Source organism: Bos grunniens, chromosome 19, assembly GCF_055505025.1.
Source record: "Bos grunniens cultivar Pamir isolate PY7600 chromosome 19, Bosgru_T2T1.0, whole genome shotgun sequence".
NCBI classification, from domain to species: Eukaryota; Metazoa; Chordata; class Mammalia; order Artiodactyla; family Bovidae; genus Bos; species Bos grunniens.
Window position 1 is genome coordinate 44,785,796 of NC_141183.1, and position 20,828 is coordinate 44,806,623.

The following is a 20,828-nucleotide window of genomic DNA, read 5'->3' on the forward strand; positions in this document are numbered from 1 at the left end:
TGAATAAATAGAACCAGTGCTTGCTAAATCTTATTTATATTAGGTATGTATAGTATAAAGACTATAAATCTTATTTATATTAGGTACAGACCTCTATTAAATTGAAAGTTTGTATGATCAGACCTAAGAAGTAAACATAAAAAGCCTCTTAGCAACCAGAGTAGATATTATAAATCAGAGCACTAAGATAATGCACATGTAAATTTTTATTGATGCTTCAAACACCTCAATCTCAACTTACTTAAAATTTTAAATTCAACATTTTTTTCTTTTCCTGTTCTTATACACAGATATATCTTTCTCAAATTAACTGCATCATTACCTTTGATTTCTTATTTTCTTCTTATTGATCTTAAGCTGCCCAAGTCTTTGATGATAATTAAGTAAAGTTAAAATTTCTGAACTCTGCAGCACTTAAATTCTCTCCCCCAAAAAAGAAATCATTTGCCATTATTCATGCCTTTAAATACCCCTGCTTCTTTTATCTTTGTGCAGTCTCTCCCATCTGCCCAGAGTATTTCTTCCTCATTCAAAATTCCATTCTTCTTCAGTGTCTAACTCTGATGGCAGCATCTTTTTATGTAAAGTGAAGTCGCTCAGTCATGTCCGACTCTTTGCGATTCCATGGACTGTAGTCTACCAGGCTTCTCTGTCCATGGGATTTTCCAGGCAAGAGTACTGGAGTGGGTTGCCATTTCCTTCTCCAGGGGATCTTCCTGACCCAGGGATCAAACCCAGGTCTCCTACATTGCAGGGTGCTTTACCCTCTGAGCCACCAGGGAAGCCCTTTTGATGCGAGCCTTTCTTAATTCTATACTTCCAAATCAGACATTTTAGGACTTAGTGTGTCTAGCGCATGTATCAGACTCTTTTTCTCTATTGTATCCTCTGGCTTCCTTGTGATCAGGTACAACCTCTTCTTTGTACCTTCTGGCGCAGTGAGTACTTGTACAGAGTAGTGTACAACAAACACTGGAATTTATTGAAATATCTTATCTTTGTTTCTTCATGGGGGAGGCTGATATGTCTATTATTTTAGACATTTGGTCATTTATAGCTTTCCCTGCACCATAAACATAAATTTGCAACTCAGAGGCCTGAGTTTAAGTCCTCTCTCTACTTTCTGGCTTCTCTTTTGAGAGGATTTCTTACTTGTATGATGTAGGTCAAAAGTGCATTCACATCCTTTACCTATGTAAAGTAACAGAAATTCAACCAAGTAAATTTTAAAGATCTAATTGGTTTTATTGAACAGTTTATGAATTGGACAGCATCCTGTCTAATAGAGAGGAGCTCCAGAGGATTATGGAAAAGGAACGTTTTTAAAGGCAAGACAAGGAAATCATAAAAAATTATTTCAAGCTTAAGTAACTTACATGGGGTATGAAAAGCATCTGTCTGTGTGGCAGATTATCTCATCTTCCTTTTGGGGATGGAAATGATTATCTCATTGGTACTGACCAGAAGATTCCACTGGTTAGGATTACATTCCTGGAGAAGGTTGTAACTGCAGTTAGATTTGGTATTAAGTCTTGATTTTAACACAAGTGACTCCATTTTGGGCTGCTTGTTTCTTTTTTTCCCCCAATACCGTGTAGTAGCAAGTGACTTTTCATTGTGGACAGTTATGTTTCAAAAAGATATTTGGAAGCTTCCTGAGAAAGTGTATATGAACATGTGCAAAAACAGACTATTGTTATGTTAGACTTAAACGTGAGTATCTTAGAATTGTACGTAAGTACTTCTACAGTAGAATATCAGTCTCTTCACTGTAGGAATCTAATATAAGAAAAAGAGCACATTTCTCCTTAGTTGCAAAATACATGTTTGGAGAAGTATCTGTCTCCCAATATTCCCTCCTTCTCTTTATTAAATAGAAAGCTAAATATCAGTCTTCATTTCAGCCTTTTTGTAACCGCATGCGTCTGATTAATCACTAAGTCTTGTTGATTCTGCTTCAAAAAAATTGTTGTACTTTATCCTTACATTGTTGTGCTTTATCCTTTGACTGTGTGGATCACAACAGACTGTGGAAAATTCTTAAAAAGATGGGAATACCAGACCACCTTAACTATCTCCTGAGAAATCTGTATGCAGGTCAAGAAGCAACAGTTAGAACCAGACATAGAACAACAGACTGGTTCCAAATCGGGAAAGGAGTACATCAAGGCTGTATATTGTCACCCTGCTTATTTAACTTATATGCAGAGTACATTATGAGAGATGCCGGGCTGGATGAAGCACAAACTGAAATCAAGATTGCCAGGAGAAATATCAATAACCTCAGATACACAATGACATCACCCTTATGGCAGAAAGCGAAGAACTAAAGATCCTCTTGATGAAAGTGAAAGAGGAGAATGAAAAAGCTGGCTTAAAACTCAACATTCAAAAAATGAAGATCATGGCATCCAGTCCCATCACTTCATGGCAAATAGGTGGGGAAACAATGGACACAGTGACAGACTTTATTTTCTTGGGCTCCAAAATCACTGCAGATGGTGACTGCAGCCATTAAATTAAAAGACACTTGCTCCTTGGAAGAAAAGCTATGACCAACCTAGACAGCACATTAAAAAACAGAAACATTACTTTGTCGACAAAAGTCCATCTAGTCAAATTATGGTTTTTCCAGTAGTCATGTATGGATGTGGGAGTTGGACTATATAAAGAAAGCTGAGCGCTGAAGAATTGATGTTTTTGAACTGTGGTGTTGGAGAAGACTCTTGAGAGTCCCTTGGACTGCAAGGAGATCAAACCAGTCCATCCAAAAGGAAATCAGTCCTGAATATTCATTGGAAGGACTAATGCTGAAGCTGAAACTCCAGTCCTCTGGCCACCTGATGTGAAGAACTGACTCATTGAAAAAGACCCTGATGCTAGGAAAGATTGAAGGCAGGAAGAAAAGGGGCGACAGAGGATGAGATGGTTGGATGGCATCACCGACTCAACGGACATGGGTTTGAGCAAGCTCTGGGAGTTGGTGATGGACAGGGGAGCCTGGTGTGCTACAGTCCATGGGGTCACAAAGAGTCGGACACGACTGAGCAACTGAACTGAACTGATCCTTATCTTACAGACTGAGTGGGTAGCTTTATCAATTATCCAAGTGGAGATTAGCAAGCTTATTTATCAAAAGACCAGGTAGTAAATATTTTAGGCTTTACAAGCCACATAAAGCTTTTCTTTTTTTCTTGTTTTTGTTTTGAGTTTGGTTTTTTAACCAAAAAGAACCATTCTTACCTTGCAGGTCATACAGAAACAGGCTGCAAGTAACATGTTATTGGACACTAGTTTGCTGCACTCTAGGCTGTTGACAATATAATATAAATATTACATATATGTATCATTCAGTGATAGTGTTAAGGCTAATTTCCAATTTTAATTATGGATACACATGACTATAGTTTAAAGGAAAAAGACTTGATTTAATAATAGTGATTAGAGTTGGAGTCCTGAATTGAGCCAGAAGATTTCTCAAGTGGTTTTGTTTTCTGTGATCCTTAGTTTATAGAAGTATAGTGGCCTTGGGCGTTAGGAAACAAGGCTTTGGTTTACTCGACAAAGAGGATGTAGTGATTGATACATAGTGAATAATTTGGTAGTTATGACTTGATAGTACTTCAGATCAGATCGGTCGCTCAGTTGTGTCCGACTCTGCGGACCCCATGAATTGCAGCACGCCAGGCCTCCCTGTCCATCACCAACTCCCGGAGTTCACTGAGACTCACGTCCATCGAGTCAGTGATGCCATCCAGCCATCTCGTCCTCTGTCGTCCCCTTCTCCTCCTGCCCCCAATCCCTGCCGGCATCAGAGTCTTTTCCACTGAGTCAACTCTTCGCATGAGGTGGCCAAAGTACTGGAGTTTCAGCTTTAGCACCATTCCTTCCAAAGAAATCCCAGGGCTGATCTCCTTCAGAATGGACTGGTTGGATCTCCTTGCAGTCCAAGGGACTCTCAAGAGTCTTCTCCAACACCACAGTTCAAAAGCATCAATTCTTCGGCGCTCAGCCTTCTTCACAGTCCAACTCTCACATCCATACATGACCACAGGAAAAACCATAGCCTTGACTAGACGGACCTTTGTTGGCAAAGTAATGTCTCTGCTTTTGAATATGCTATCTAGGTTGGTCATAACTTTCCTTCCAAGGAGCAAGTGTCTTTTAATTTAATGGCTGCAGTCACCATCTGTAGTGATTTTGGAGCCCAGAAAAATAAAGTCTGACACTGTTTCCCCTTCTATTTCCCATGAAGTGATGGGACCGGATGCCATGATCTTCGTTTTCTGAATGTACTTAAAAAGAAGCAATTAGTGGCTGCAGTCCATCTATTGCTATGAAAACAGCTATATTTTTAATCAACTGTGGCTCACCTCTTTTAATGTAAATATATAAGCCTTGAAAGGAAATAATCCTGAGATATATTTATGAGGTTTGATATTATGTAACAGCATGTGCTGCTGCTAAGTCACTTCAGTCGTGTCCAACTCTGTGTGACCCCATAGACGGCAGCTCACCAGGCTCCCCCGTCCCTGGGATTCTCCAGGCAAGAACACTGGAATGGGTTGCCATTTCCTTCTCCAATGCATGAAAGTGAAAAGTGAAAGTGAAGTCGCTCAGTTGTGTCCAACCCTCAGCGACCCCATGGACTGCATCGTTCCAGACTCCTCCGTCCATGGGATTTTCCAGGCAGGAGTACTGGAGTGGGGTACCACTGCCTTCTCCGGAAACAACATGTAACAATTCTAAAACAAGCATCTAAGGATAAATGTATCCAAGTGAATATTGTTCCCTTCAGAAGAGTCACTGTTGTAGGTGAGGTACTTACTTTAAACCCTTATGCTTTTGAGCACACATTTTAAGAGAAGTACATTTTTGGAAGTGTAGTATGTTCTGTGTAAATGTGGTAGGAAAATATTCATTCTTGAAAGTTTTTGGTAAAGCAAAATGTCATTTAGTAATATTTTTGCTTAAAATGATTTTTTTCTTGTGTTATATATAAACTGGCTTGTAGTAATATTTGAAAGAAAGGCCCCCAAAGGTGTTTTCACAAATGACAGCCTCATTGGAATAAGAGCTTAAAGACTCAAACATGACTACTTTGAAGAAAAATATAAAGAAATTTAGAATTAAAATCAGTTTATCATATCATCATAGTATAGGAAGATGTTTTACTAGTTTCAGGTGACTCCTTCATTCTTTGATTACTTTGATTATGTTTTATTATGTTTATTATGTTTTATTATTATGTTTAAAGATTATCATATCATCATAGTATAGGAAGATGTTTTACTAGTTTCAGGTGACTCCTTCATTCTTTGATTACTTTTACTATGTTTTAGCCTTTACAGTGCGTTTCTAAGTTCATATTTAACGTCCTACAGCTTTTAAAAAAATTTAATATTAGGGCAAGAGACTCATAACACTTTATCAAAGTATACTTTGTTAAGCAAGAAAGATTTCCAATTGTAGAAAAGCCATAGCATGAAAAAGAATACTAGAGCCTGTAAATAGATGAAATTATTTTTGAACATGTATCAGCTTTCTTTAATTATCTGTCATTGGCATGAGGAAATACAACAGAGCGCCTTGTGGTTAAGTGATAGAGCTGGTGGGCAGCTGTGGCTGTGCGCCAGTTACTCTTACACTATACAATGTCCCGGGTGCAGTAGTGGTCACTGAGGCTTTGATTGGCAAGCAAAGGCCTTCCCAGTGGTTATTGTGGTGTATGGCATCTTTATTTTTCCTTAGTGATTTTTTTTTTCTTTGTCGATGAAAAGCCATTAAATCTTAGTTTATTTTCTATTGAGGCAAGCATTTGACAGGCATTTGAATTCCCTCAGCCTTCCAGAAGTATTCTGTTTGATCTGTGACTATGGGCAACAGAATAACACAAAGTGAAAAACTGCATTTCCTGGTATTGAGTATATTTCATCAGATTTATTTGATGTTTGGCTTTGAGATACCCATTTGAAATTCAGATATCTAATTTTTTTTTACTGATAAACTATATTTTCCATATATAAATGAATGAATAACAAATCTTATAAATTATTTAAAGTGTAATTAAAGAGGATAGGTACATAAGCAATTATATGCCACTCTGGGTTCAGTCATCTCCATCTCTAACCTTTTTAATTACCAAGAATCTCTTATATAAGGCACAGGAGTAATATTTAAAATATTTATGTAGCACCTACAAAATGCTTTAATGTACATGATTTAATCTATTCTTTAAAATGCCCATATGAAATACATGTTATTTAGATCTTCACCAGAGGACACATTTAATCATTTACTCACAATAAGACTATTGGTGACGGTCTTAACTCATGCTTTTATACTAAATCACAATGTACTTTAAATACTCTTAGAATTGTTTTAATCAGGAAAAACCTGTACAGTTTTGCTTTTTTTATGAGTATTTGTATGTGTATGTTTAATTTCTGTACTTTGATTTCATCAATAACTTCCAACAAATTCACAATATCAGGCCATATTTGGCAAAACCAATACAATATTGTAAAGTTAAAAAATAAAAAAAAAAAGAAAAGATAAATGGATGTATTGAGCATTTGTCTCAACTGTTGCCTGAACGTGCTTAACAGAGTTGGGGCTGTTGAACCAAAAATGACATTTCTTGAAAGACAACCTTCTTAAAAACCTCACTTGTATCAGTTTTGAAAGTGTGAAGGAAAGTAACCTGCTTAATACATTATTAACACCTTGAGGTGGCTTTTTATTTTTTTCTATTTCCTTGATTTCCCTTGAGTAATCTACTTGTACTAAATTGTTTACAGCACTTTCACTTTTCACTTTCATGCATTGGAGAAGGAAATGGCAACCCACTCCAGTGTTCTTGCCTGGAGAATCCCAGGGACTGCGGAGCCTGGTGGGCTGCCGTCTGTGGGGTCGCACAGAGTCGGACACGACTGAAGCTACTTAGCAACAGCAGCAACAAAACTAACCTTTCTCTGGAATTGTTCCAGAGGTAGCTCCCCACTACCTAGAACTAATTTCTTATGTGACAAATAGCAGGCTAGCCAAATCATCCTTCATTTATAAATTTTCTTTAATCTCTGTTTTATCTGGACTTTGAAGCTGTGACTTTGACCTGTTGGAAGAAACTTAGGCTCTAGAATAAGAAAGACTTGGAGGTTTGACTTTTTCTGTCTTAAGAAGGTTATTGTTAGCCCACCAGTCATATCTTTGTTCTTTATTAATTCTTTTATTTAATAAATTCAGATCAAGATCCCCCCCCCCAAAAAAAGCTCCTAGCCGGAGGTAATATCTAAACTGAAATAAAGAGGATGAATAAGGTTTGCCAGGGGAAGAAGAGGAAAAGGAGTGTGGCAGCGAGGACATGCAGAATTTCTGAGAGCCTCATGGCAAGAGAGAGTATGGTGAATTACAGGGATAGAAAAATGTTCTGTTTGAACTATACAGTGCGATGGAGTTGGAAATTTTTAAGATGGCACTGTAAAGGGAACCAAGGGCTTGATCATACATGTTAGTAAGCTATTAAGAATTTAGATTTTATTCTGAGATACAATTTCAACAGTACATGAACCGTGAACTTCCAGATGTTCAAGCTGGATTTAGAAAAGGCAGAGGAACCAGAGATCAAATTGCCAACATCCATTGGATCATGGAAAAAGCAAGAGAGTTCCAGAAAAACATTTATTTCTGCCTTATTGACTATGCCAAAGCCTTTGACTGTGTGGATCACAACAAACTGGAAAATTCTTCAAGAGATGGGAATACCAGACCACCTGACCTGACTCCTGAGAAATCTGTATGCAGGTCAAGAAGCAATGGTTAGCACTGGACATGGACCAACAGACTGGTTCCAAACAGGGAAAGGAGTACGCCAAGGTTGTATATTGTCACCCTACTTATTTAACTTATATGCAGAGTACATCTTGAGAAATGCTGGGCTGGATGAAGCACAAGCTAGCATCAAGATTGCTGAAAGAAATATCAATAACCTCAGATACACAATGATACCACCCTTATGGCAGAAAGTAAAGAACTAAAGATCCTGTTGATGAAAGTGAAAGAGGAGAGTAATAAAAAGCTGGCTTAAAACCCAACATTCAGAAAACTACGATCATGACGTCCGGTCCCATCACTTCCTGGGAAATAGATGGGGAAACAATGGACACAGTGACAGACTTTACTTTCTTGGGCTCCAAAATCACTGCAGATGGTGACTGCAGCCATGAAATTAAAAGATGCTCCCTGGAAGAAAAGCTATGACCAACCTAGACAGCATATTAAAAAACAAAGACATTACTTTGCCAACAAAGGTCCGCCTAGTCAAAGCTATGGTTTTTCCAATAGTCATGTATGGATGTGAGAGTTGGACTATAAAGAAAGCTGAGCGCTGAAGAATTGATGCTTTTGAACTGTGGTGTTGGAGAAGACTCTTGAGAGTCCCTTGGACTGCAAGGAGGTCAAACCAGTTAATCCAAAAGGAAATCAGTCCTGAATATTCATTGGAAGGACTGATGCTGAAGCTGAAACTCCAGTCCTCTGGCCACCTGATGTGAAGAACTGACTCACTGGAAAAGACCCTGATGCTGGGAAAGATTGAAGGCAGGAAGAAAAGGGGCGACAGAGGATGAGATGGTTGGATGGCATCACCGACTCAACGGACATGGGTTTGAGCAAGCTCTGGGAGTTAGTGATGGACAGGGAAGCCTGGCATGCTGCAGTCCATGTGGTTGCAAAGAGCCAGGCACGACTGAGCTACTGAACTGACTGACTGACTGAGAAACAGACACTTGTTGAAGATTTTTGGTGTTTTTTTGTTGTTGTCTCATTTTTAGGAGAGAAAGAGCTTGTCTGGTTAGATTTGCTGGAGAACAGTCCGAGGCACAATGATTAACCATGTAGAACTAACGTAAGCTGTATATGCTTCCAAGAAATCTGATAGTACTTCTCAGTCTCTGATCTATATGTCATGGTACCCTCCAGTTTCTTAACTTCCCCTTCCCTATTCACAGTTCATTTTGCATCGTCTGATTTTCTTACTCAACCTAGAACCCTTGGACACCTATTTCAATAATTCTTTTCTTATACCTCTTGTATTTTTCAAAGACAAAACAGGCAATAAAAAATACTTGGTATACATATATGCATTTCAGCATATTTATGTTTTTTGTTTTTATACATAGTTCTGTAACACATTTATATAGTTTTCACTCTATCTTTGTAGTATTTGCATTTTATACATTTCAAAGTTAAAAAAGAAACTACATAAATATTTGTATTGGTCATGTAATATTCTGGCCTGTGGGTCATCATTTACTTAACCACTTTCCTAATGATAGATACTTAGCATTCTGGTTTTCTTGATGTTTGAAAGAATGCTGATATTTACCTAGAATTTACTAGATTAAAGGTTAAAATATTTTAGGTTTTTGATCACTGTTTTGTTGCCCCACCCCACAACCTGTAATTGATATATTAAGTTAAAAATATGCAGATTATGACTTTTTGAATGAGGCACAAGCCACCAACTCAAGGTTGGCAAGTAGCGCCCTCAATTTCTGAGGGAAGTGAAAACTCCTGGGGTTATTTTGATTGAAGGCTCGGTTTCAGTACATTCAGACGAAGTCACGGGATTTTATTATTTAGAGATCCCAGAAACGTGGGGCGGAGAGGGGTGGGAGCAAGCATGCACAGTGAGCTGGGCGGATGGCAGAGCAGTCCTCTGTGCCAGGTCAAGAGAAGAGAGAGAGAGAGCACCTGCTATAAGGTGGTTGGGGTGACAGTCCCTTAACTGTTTGCAGGCTCACTTCTATATGGTTATTTTAAAAGGTGCTCCAGGAAAAGCAAAGTGGGAAATTGTGGTGGGAATTCTAACTTGAGTCCTTATCTAAATGTCCAGCCACGGGGCATGTGTAGTGTTGTCATACTGAAAAATGCTTAGGCAGCAACTCAGAATAGCTATTTTCTCATCACAGTTGCCAGTTACTTTTCAGAAGAGTTGTACCAATATGTGAATGTGGCTGTTTAACTGTGTCTTCCCCAGCATTGATTTTTATTACTTAAAAAAAATTGCTTGCTGATTTAGTAATGAGCATGGCGTCACGTTTTATTTTTGTCATTTATTATGTGATTGCCATATTCCCCATATATTTGTCAGTCCCCACACTTCCTGTCTTTTAAACATTTCTGTTTGTGTCCTTCACATACTTATCCATTGGGAAATCTAAGTATTTTTCCTGTCAATTTTATGAGCATTTGATTAGCGATCTCCTTTATGTTTTTCTCTGAGTATTTTTCATCAGGCTTATTAGTCCCAACATAAGAAATTTGGGGTTTTGTATAAACCATTGATGATTTCTTTGTGGGTGTTTTTTTATTTTTCTAATTTAAAATAAAAGCCTTCCACTGAGAGATTCGTATTCTTTTTTATTCTCCTGTTGGTTTTAAGACTTCCTTTTTTATGTTATCTTTTTTAGTTCACTATGTAGGTGTATCACATGAAGTGAGTATTGAATTGGACTCCTTTCAAATTTTCCCAGCGTTGCTTTTTGCATCTTTACTTTCCGCTTTGATTTTTGACTTTTTCCACTGTTTGAGAATGTACTACGTGGTAGGCACTGTTCTAAGCACTTTACGTGTGTTAACTCATTTTTCCCCTCACAACAACCCTTTGAGGAAATGGAGGCACAAAGAATTCTTAATTGTTGTGTGCTCTAATTGTGCTGTCATTTCTATATTACATTTATCTTCTTTTTTATTTTTATGCCACTACTACTCTGCCTTAATTTTTACAACTGACATAGAAAGGCTAAGATTTTTCTATTTTTTCCTTTTTCTGTTCTTTCCCACTTATTTTTCCAGATGGACTTGAGTATTTTATTCTAAAAAGAATCTCATTGGAATGTTTATCAGAGTTGGCTTAATCCATAAATTATCTGGAATTAATTCGTCTTTACAGCATCAATCAAGGTGTGTCTCCTTTAGTTAACCTTTGTTCCTGGTACATTCCAGGTGCTAAAAAAATACTTCAGTGAAAGAATAAATGAATGGGAGACCTTTGTTTATCATCTTCATCAAGTCTTGGTTTATACATCTCATTAATTTTTTTTTAACTTTTCTCCATTTGGTCCTGCACATTTCATGTGAATGTTTTTCTTGGCATTATATATTTTGGTTTGTTATTTGCTGTCATGAATATAGTATCCTTTTCCTATAATTTTCTAATTATTTGTTGCCAGCATATGAGAAAACCATTAATGTTTGTATATTTGTTATTAACGTTGTTCTTCTGAAGGCATTCCTGAGGGATCCTTTAGATAGATAATAATTATTTCACCTGTTAATAATAACCATTTTGATTTTTTCAATAATTTTATTCATTGTTTTTGTTCTGGAATTTCCCAAATAATATTTAAAAGATGGTTGATGATAATGGTCATTGAAGAAGACATATTTGAGATCTTTTAAGTTAGCAATAGGAGACATTTTATCATTCTGCTCTCATAAGTGAATGTTTCTCTCTCTTCTGGGTCCCATCTCATTAACATCTGAACTTGAACCCTGGAGGGTGGAGGAGCAGGACTGAAGCAAATTTACCATTTCGTTCTCTCGCTCTTAGAGCTTGGGTGTTGACATACATGGGAATTTCTCAACGAACTGAGCTTGGACATAGACGTGTAACAGTGGCATTACTGCACATAGAATGTGAGGAGCCAAGGCACTGCTAAGACTATATGTGAATTATGCCATTTATTGCTTAGGAGTAAATGCCCTCTATGAATAAGTTCTGCTAGCCCATTTTATGGGTTATGAAACTGTGACTTAGGACATTGGTAACTTGTCCAGGGTTATATAGCTGAGAAGTGTCAGAGACAGGATTTAGGGCTAGAAGATTGGACATCAAAGCACATATTCTTCACCATGACTTTCTCCCTTATTACATTTGCTTTTGTGTTTGTTCTCTTATATGAGTTCTCTTGACTGGTGAGAAACAAAAGTTACTTGTAAAATAAAATCAAACCTTCAGTATGGATGGATGGACCTTACGAGTTTGAGAGATAGATGCTGAGGACTACTGCATTTTGAATGTTTATGGAGCCCAATAATATGGTAGTTCTTGTTGTATTGGCAAGTAATGATCTCTCCTCCATTATTAATGATAAGAATACAATTTCCATGAAAGTATATAATTACTAATTACTGTACTTCTTTCTGAGGACTTAGAGTCTGTGTGGTTGACATGTGTTGTGCTGGTAAATTTACTGTATTTTTTACCTGCATTTTGCAGATATGTCGATAAAATTGGCATAATTTATAGGTGCTGCTAATGCTATAATATATAAATTACACTTTTTGGTCATTTTTCCTCATGGGATTTCTAAGACAACATTGAATTTTTGGCACCCTCAGAGTGAAAGACAATTAACTCTAAGAAACCTACTTTCTGTGGAGTTCAGAGTGTGTGTATTTTTAAAACAAGATGCAAGTGTGTGGTAGAGTAGGAAATACCTAAGCAGTTAGCCTCTACCATTGATGGTGAAGATACTAGATCAGTATTGGGAGAGAGTGGAGACAGCATACCCATTTTAAAATCATTTAGGGCCTATCTCAGATAACTCCTTTTCTTCATGGTGAATCCCCTCCTGACAGTAGTGAACCAAGTAGGTTTGCCAGGGCAGAAAAATGTCTCAGAGTCTCTGAAATAATAAGTCCGTATAGGAGAGGAATTGCTTTACTGAAGCTTAAAAGTAATTTTTCCATAAGCCTGCCCCTTAAAAGAAAGAAAAAATGAAGAGAGCATAAGATTGTTACTTTTCTGTGTCTCTGAATAGAAATGTTCCCAAACGTGGAAAGAAAACTATCTTAATTTTTAAATTTCTTTCTGTACTCTTTTCCCAACTCTAAGAATGCTTGAAATAGATTCCTCCTTATGGCACAAATTAAATTCCTCATTTGTGGCTCACCAATTTCAATTATGCTGTCTTGCATTTTAATCTAGCCTTGTTTTCAGGACTTCTTTTTCTGACTCTTGGCTATTACTTATGTTTGTCTCTTAATTCAAACAATGGCTTCCTTTGTATTAGTAGACAGTTCTCAGTTTTCTTCTAGTTGAAGCCCCAGTGCAGTTTGACTTGGAGTACCCGGATGTATCTCACGCCCGCTCTAGTCCTGCTGTCTGTTTTATTGGACTCATCACCTGGTTGTAGCACCAAATGAATTCCAGCCTTCTTTGGCTTTTCTCCTTTTCTTTTCCTCTCCCTCTGTTAGTACTGCTGGTGTTCGTTAGACCCCCATGATTTTATCCTGAAACTAATGTTGATTTTGACTTAGCTAAGTCAGATTCTAACTTCTGATGTACAAAAGATAAATTTCTCTTTCCTGCTCATAGAAGACTTTTAACTGTATAATTATTTTAGTTTTCTACTAATGAATAGTTTGTTAAATATTCACTAAAACTGTTCCTTCTTTATATGTCTTTTAAGTTTAAATTTTTATTGCATTTTTAATACTTTTATACAGTGCAAAAAAACAAAGCCATCAAACTTGCCTTATTAAAATGCAAAGCCTAGTGTCCTCTAGCTTTTTGAAGAGCTTTTGTCCATTATATAATCTGTAAAGTAGCCAAGAGTTCCTCAGAAGCAGGACATCATTTAGATTTAAAACAATTATGGCTTGTGTGTAAAATAATGATGTGACGTTACCATTCATGGGGAGGCAACCACAGTTTTACTTTAGTGGCAGAATGCTTGGATACCTCCAGTATTATATTTGCCATAAAGACTTTACCAAAGTACCTTAGAGCAAAAAAGTTTGTCATGTCATTTCTAGTAAGTAAATTAAGTTGGTATGACTAGAAAGCCAAGTGACACAGATATGAGCATAGACCTTTTATTTTTTTCCCAGATGTTTGACAGTGTAAACATACATAAAATACATATTAAAGTTTAGATGCTTTATATTTTGTGCAGTAAATTGAAGCCTTAAAAAGAAAACACTTTATTTTTTTAAAAAAGGAAACTCATTAGTTTTACTTCATTAAGACAGTAAAATAGCAGCAAGTACCAAGACATTGTGCACTTCTTTTATTTAAGACAAGTTACTTCATTTACATCAGAGTCAGAAACGGTAAGACTGGCTTTCTTAAATACTTAATATAAGCTTGAGTCACTGGTTAGATAGGGGAATATTTTCCCAGCTGTACATCAGGGAGGAGTTCATTCATTAAATTTCAGAAAAGTGCAGACCCTCAGACAGCCAGCATGACCACAGCATTGAGCATTAAGAGAAACGAAGCATTTACTTTCCAAGCACTTGCCACAGAAGGTAAGCGTGTCTTTCCGTCTGTGGTTGTCTCTTCCCTCCGTAAGTTAAGGGTTGTGCTTTGTTGAGGCATTTCAGAGAAATCATTTGGCATGCCACTAGTAATACTTAGGGTCATGGGTGTTGGGGATGATTTTGTTGAGCTAGTGAGGCTTGTGTTTGTAACCATTCCATCTTGGAGATGAATAGTTAGAGTTGCAGCAGCTGCTTCACGAGAATTGATGGTTTCTGTGGATGTATCTTCTGGATAGGGCACAAAAGCCTTGTCAGTGCTAGTCAAGGTGGTATCTTTGCTTAGAGTGGCACCAAACGTTGTTTCCTTTGTTCGATATTGTTTGGGTATTTTGGTCACTTTGGACTGAGTTACCGTACTCAGAGAGTTAATGGTGTCCACTGTCTGCATCCCGCTTACAGTGAACAAGCTTGAGGTAAATCCAGAAGGTGTGGGGTATATGCTATGTTCCTTCAAAGATGATATTTGGCTAGAACAGGGAGTCCCTATTACATGGGCTTTTGTTTCCATCATCCACTTAAGTAAATAAGTAATGTTTTGGTGGTGGTCACATGACCACCTGTTATTGTAAAGGGTTATCTCTTGCAACTGAAAGAGTTGGTCAAAAGCTTGATCTGGAATGAATGTGAACTTATTGTTGTGCAGGTAAAGATGTGTGAGATTTGTCAGGTTTATTAATGTTCCTGGAAGGATTTGTGTCAAGGAATTGTTAGACAGGTCCACGGTATGTAGTTTGGAGGGCATGTTGGTTGGAACTGTCCAGAGTTTGTTACTACTGAGGTTGAGAACCTCAAGACTTCTTAGTGTATTTTTAATGAGGACAACCTTTTCCAGCATATTCTTAGAAACATCCAGGTATTTAAGGTTCCACTGATAGGCAGTATCAGATTTTTCAAGCAGTTTAATGTTGTTGTTAGCAGCAGACATATTCCAGAGGGACCGAGGTAACTGAGCAGGCAAGCTTTCAAGCCTGTTATTTGAAATGTCCAGGGTCCTCAGATTGGTGTACTGGGTTAACTGGTTATGCAGATCAGTAAAGTGGTTATAAGACAAATTTAAATGGATAATATTCTCTTGCAGTCCAGATGGTAATGTAGTCAAGTTTCTGCCTGAACAGTCCACATGCCTGTGCCTCTCGGTGCATATACATTGGAGAGGACAAATGCATAAAATACCAGGTGTGAGAAACAGAAGGATGAACAGGCTGGGAGACATTTTCAATATCTGATATTCCATCAAAGCCTGGAAACAAACAGATACACCCTTCTTTTAATATGCAAATACAATTAGGCATCTGCATGGGTCAGTTAGCATTAGGCAAAATTTTCAATAAACCTCGTTGTTGTTGAGTTCTTTTATAATTGTTCCAGTGATTAAACTAACAAAGCTCCCCTTCATTTATAGTCCAAATGCTTAATCCTTCAACTGGGGCTATGTGGTAGAGACAGACTCTCTCCCCCTACTCTCTTCTGTATTTTCTCCTTTCTTTTTACCATAATCTGTCTTATTTATCTTCCTTGAGACTTGATAAAATTGTATTCTTGGCAAATAAAAATCCCAAAGAATCTTAAGCTGTTACTATTTTTTTATGTTGTTATTCCTTATTCAAATGGGAAAAAATGGCTGTCGTGTCTGTTTTGGTGTTTTGTTTTGTTTTGTTTTTTCCTTAAGATCTCTGCAGTAAAGAAATAGTCAGTGTGTATATATAAGATGGATTTTATTTAGATATTAAGACAGTACTTTGAAATTCACCTTCGTCTTCTCAGGATAAATATATCCTTGCAAAACATTTTAAGGCACTTGAAAAATCTGATTAACCCCATACCTTAAAATCTCACATTTTATAAAGTGATTTCTCTATATTTCAGTGCCGAGTCTAAAGGAAAACAATGTGTATATTTACAAAGTGAATGAATATTAGAAAGAAATCCCTCAACTGACACTGCAGCAAATTTCTGGTGCATGCACTTGCTATTGAATATATATTCAATCCTAACGTTGACTTTCTCTTAAAAAAAGAAAAAAATTCTGAAGTCGATTTTTTTACTGATTTAAATAACAGCTTACCATAGTGTCGTCTTCAACATCAGCATCTCATTTTCTCCGGGAAACTTAAGCTTAAAGGTCGCCTTGTTCTGGAAAGTAGGAACCGCTTCTGGCTGTGGGCTGTGCTTGCCTGCTCAGCTGCATTGTGTTGCTGTGAGCTGAAGCTCTGCAACCACCTGATCAGTACCACATAGGAGGACTGCAGAGCTGTCATTGGTGCGGACTCAAATTTATTGCAGGAGGTGCACACGCGACAGAATGAACCCCGAAAAAATCTTTTTTTAATTTACAGCATTGAGTGTACCCATATAGCTCAGATTTGCCATAGGAAGGAAAACCTCGTGGACTTTAGACCTGGCCCTACTCATTTCTGTGTATTTGTCTGAGCTTTGGCTTTACATTTTAACATTTACCTCGTGGAGAATTCATGGTTCTTTATAATGCTCCTACTTTTCATGCTTTTTATACATTGAAAAATGCTGAAAATGAACTTGACCTTCCTTGTGGATGGTTTTCTAAGATATTAGTTTAACTGTTTTTGAACTCTGCCTTCTCAATTTTTTTTTTCCTAAAATGGTACAATTGTCATGTCACTTTTAAAAATAACATCTAATTTTTTATGTGCTCCGCCAGTGTGGTGATTATTATGTACAATCACCTTTTCAAATTTATCAGCCACTTAACTGTTCATCTTTTGGGGAAGTACAAAAGTACTTAATATGATTATTTTATTTTATCTTTTTGATACAAAGGATTATTTTACCCAGGCTATACAAATGAGGGAGGCTGTGTTTTTAAATGAACGTCTCTTTTTTCTAAATTATCAGTTCATGTGGTAACGTAAATGTGTTTTATTTTATGTCTTTTGGATTAAGGATTTTTTTTCTTCATGAAGTTACTTTGATGAGTGAATATGAATATTATTTTCTCCAGAGACATCTTTGGTAATATATGAATAACTATTTATTTGATTTTATGGCTTGAAAATAATAGCATAAATTTTAGATGATTTCTTCAGAATGTTTTACATTTTATCTTACTGAGAAAACAGTTTGTAGTTCTTAAATTACACGAAATAATGTAAAAGGGAAGTTTTTCATTAGGGGCTGTATAAAATGAGATTTATGATCGCTTCAGCTCTACTCTTTAGTGGACCAATTGTATGAATAATCTATTAAAAGTTGAATCTAATTTCTAGAAGAGCCAACTTATCTTAGAAAAGAAAACAAGGTAATGACAGTTTTTTTGCCAAATTGTTACCATTTAAAAACCAGAAGGTATGGGGCTTCCATGGTGGCTCAGTAGTGAAGAATCCACCTGCCAGTGTAGGAACCACGGGTTCCACAGGTTTGACCCCTAGTTGGGAAAGATCCCCCAACCCCTGGAGCAGCTGAGCCCACGTGCCACAGCTACTGAGCCTGTGATCTAGAGCCTGGGAGCTGCAACTACTGAAACCCGCACGCTCTAGATCCTGTGCTCCACAACAAGAGAAGCCGCTGCATTGAAAAGCCCGAGCACCTCACCTGGAAAGTGGCCTCTGCTAACCACAACTGAGGAAAAACCCTCACAGCAGTGAAGACCCGGCACAGCCAAAAATTAAATAAAATTTAAAAGTAATAAAAAAAAAACCAGCCGTTATTGGACTTCCTTTGTGGCTCAGCTGGTAAAGAATCTGCCTGTAATGCAGGAGATCCTGGTTTGATCCCTGGGTTGGGAAGATCCCAAGGAGAAGGGAAAGGCTGCCCACTCCAGTATTCTGGCCTGGAGAATTCCATGAGGTTGTAAAGAGTTGGACAGACCGAGCGACTTTCACTCACTCACTCACTCACTCACTCATTAGCATATTACATATAAAGAAAATCTCTTTATGTCTATTTATTAAATCCTTCATTTTTCTCTAAATTACATTTGCCATTCTTTTATCCCAAATTTTACCCTAATAGAATTTACTGTAAAAATTGAAGCTTATTTTCTTAGAGGAGAAACTATACTCTAGGAGTCATGTTTTGTATGAGATTAATGTTCCTAGAAAAGTACCTACATTTTAAATGTCTGTAGTGTTCGAAATTTATTATTGATTAGGTACTTTATTCCCACTTTACTTTGAGGGTTCAGCCTTGAACTCTTTAAGATTCTTTCTGTGAATTTAAGAAGCCACTCATCAATCTTAGTGCTTAATAATAATGTTTTAAAAATACTGTGTTCAACAATATTATGGAAATACCAGATGAGAGTTTTGACATTTCAGTTTCTTCTGTTTTAGCTTCTGGGTATGTATGTTAAACTTCACAGGAAGTGGCTGAGGGTCAGTTTGTTGTTGTTTAGTTGCTAAGTTGTGTCCGGCTCTGCAACCCCATGGACTATAGCCTACCAGGCTCTTCTGACCATGCGGTTTCCCAGGCAAGAATACTGGAGTGGGTTGCCATTTCCTTTTCCAGGGATCTTCCCAGTGCAGGTATCAAACCCGCATCTCCTGCATTGGCAGGCAGATTCTTTACCACTGAGCCACCACAGAAGACCTGGGGGTCAGTTTACCAAACACTTCTTAAATCTCTCCTTTTAATTTTAGGAAGTCTCATTATATCCATGTGGAAGTAGAGTTATCCAGTTCCATTATACTTACTAGTACTTTTTTTTTTTTTGAAAGAAAGAACATGTTGTTTCAGTAGCTAGAGGATCATATGAATTTGTGTTTAGGCTGTATTGAAATCAGATTTTGCTGCATATGATAGAAAATTCCAGTATAATAGTAGTAGCAATGTTTCTTATCTTAAGTTTGGGGACATGTGAGGTTGTTTCTGTTATTCAAAGATTATTGGAAAATTCTCAAAAAGAAAAAGAGGGTGGAAGTACTATTTATAGCCATACCACCCTGAATGTGTCTAATCCAGAAGCTAAGCGGGATCAGGCCTGGTTAGTACTTAGATGGGAGAAAAAGGGAAGTACATTTTATTTATTTTTTGATTTATTTAAAAACATGTATATATTTTGGCTGTGCTAGGACTTCATTGCTATGTGCATGCTTTCTCTAGTTGTGAAAAGTGGGGCTCCTCTTTATTTGCGGTTCAGGCTTCTCATTGTAGTGGCTTCTCTTGTTGGGGCACAGACTCTAGGGCATATGGGCTTCAGTAGGCGCAGCTCACAGGCTCCAGAGTGCGGGCTTAGTAGTTATGGCACACAAACTTGGTTGGTCCGCTGCATGTGGCATCTTCCCAGACCAGGGATCAAACTGGTGTCCCTTGCATTGCAAGGCGGATTCTTAACCACTGAACCACCAGGGAAGTCCAGGAAATACATTTTAATGCTCTTGAATTGAAACCATCTGTCCTTATGATTTTAGAAATTCTCATGAAATAAAATAATAGTGTATTACTCCAAAAAATAATTTTTTGTAGGCTGAAGTGTTTGTTACAAATTATTTTAGATGTTATTCAGACACATTACATTTTATAAAAGTCTGTCAAGAACTACAGTTGTTTATGCAACTATTATATTCTAGACTAAGCAGTAAATTAATTTACATATTCTTTTGTGAAACATGCTGTTCTAGGATATATTACCCCAATATTGTGAAAAGTATAACAAATTACCTGCCAAGGAACAGCTCGCCCATATTAATCAAGTTTGGCAACCCAATCCGTTTATCTTTGTTACTTAAGCTGATAACATTTATTGTGCTTATTTGAGAGTGAAAGTATTATGTTCTCTATTTTTAGTAATACAGACTGAATTTACTGCTGAAAACAGCTAAGAGTACTGAATAAAGTATTATAAAAGTATGGAAGGACTGACAAGATAGAAATTATCAAGTCAAAATTCAAAAAGGACCTTTCTCTTACCTCACCACCCTTTTCCCCCCATGCCACTGGCTTGTTGCCAAAACTCAGTCACTTGTTCCTAGGATGTCCCTCATCTGGATTTATCTGTTTGCTTCCTTGTGAAGATTTAATTTGTTCCTCTATCCTCATATTTCCTATAAATAGTTTCTAACAGCATTACATAGCTGCTTATTTATATCATCCTACAGTAGTTTCAAAATAATATCAAGTATTGCTACAGACAATTAGTTTATAGACTACTGAATAACGTTTAAGATTTGTTGCAGCCTTCTTTGTTTTAGAATATATTTCACTAAGGATGTATAGTCAATTCTGTGTCCTAATGCAACTTGAAAGAAATAATTGTTTTCTCTATATTTTTATATCACCAACTTTACATAAAGTTCATCTGTTTCAGTTGCTTAGCAGTTTTTAGGGACTGTGTAAGTCAAAAACAAGGTACTTTCAGGAAAATTTTGCTTCTCTTTCCCCTCCACCCTATTCCTTTCCTCTTCCTATCAGTGACTGTTTTTATTATTGATAGCTTTTGATTGTATCTTAACAGTATTTCTTTTTGAAAACCCAGCAAAAATATGTGTGTATGTATCATATGTTCTTACCCCTTCCTTATATAA

The 20,828-nt window shown here is 37.1% G+C and overlaps 2 protein-coding genes across 14 annotated transcripts in view; one reads left to right on the plus strand and one right to left on the minus strand.

Moving 5' to 3' along the window:
- Nucleotides 1–20,828, plus strand: part of NF1 (neurofibromin 1) — a 257,608-nt gene that overhangs the window by 167,009 nt on the left and 69,771 nt on the right. Inside the window, exon 37 of one of the 13 annotated variants that reach the window (XM_086360192.1) lies at nt 2,027–2,926. The exons of the other annotated variants lie outside the window; for them this stretch is intronic. Coding sequence (XP_086216318.1) covers nt 2,027–2,330 — 304 coding nt within the window. The 3' untranslated portion in view covers nt 2,331–2,926. Of the gene's footprint in view, nt 1–2,026; nt 2,927–20,828 lie in introns of those variants that run through there. 13 annotated transcript variants of the gene reach the window in all.
- OMG (oligodendrocyte myelin glycoprotein) lies at nt 13,869–16,578 on the minus strand. Its single transcript, XM_086360197.1, has 2 exons — nt 16,397–16,578; nt 13,869–15,571 (listed from the first exon to the last, which is right to left on the minus strand). Exons 1-2 carry the CDS (start codon nt 16,397–16,399, stop codon nt 14,243–14,245), a joined length of 1,332 nt encoding a protein of 443 aa, XP_086216323.1. The 5' UTR covers nt 16,400–16,578; the 3' UTR covers nt 13,869–14,242.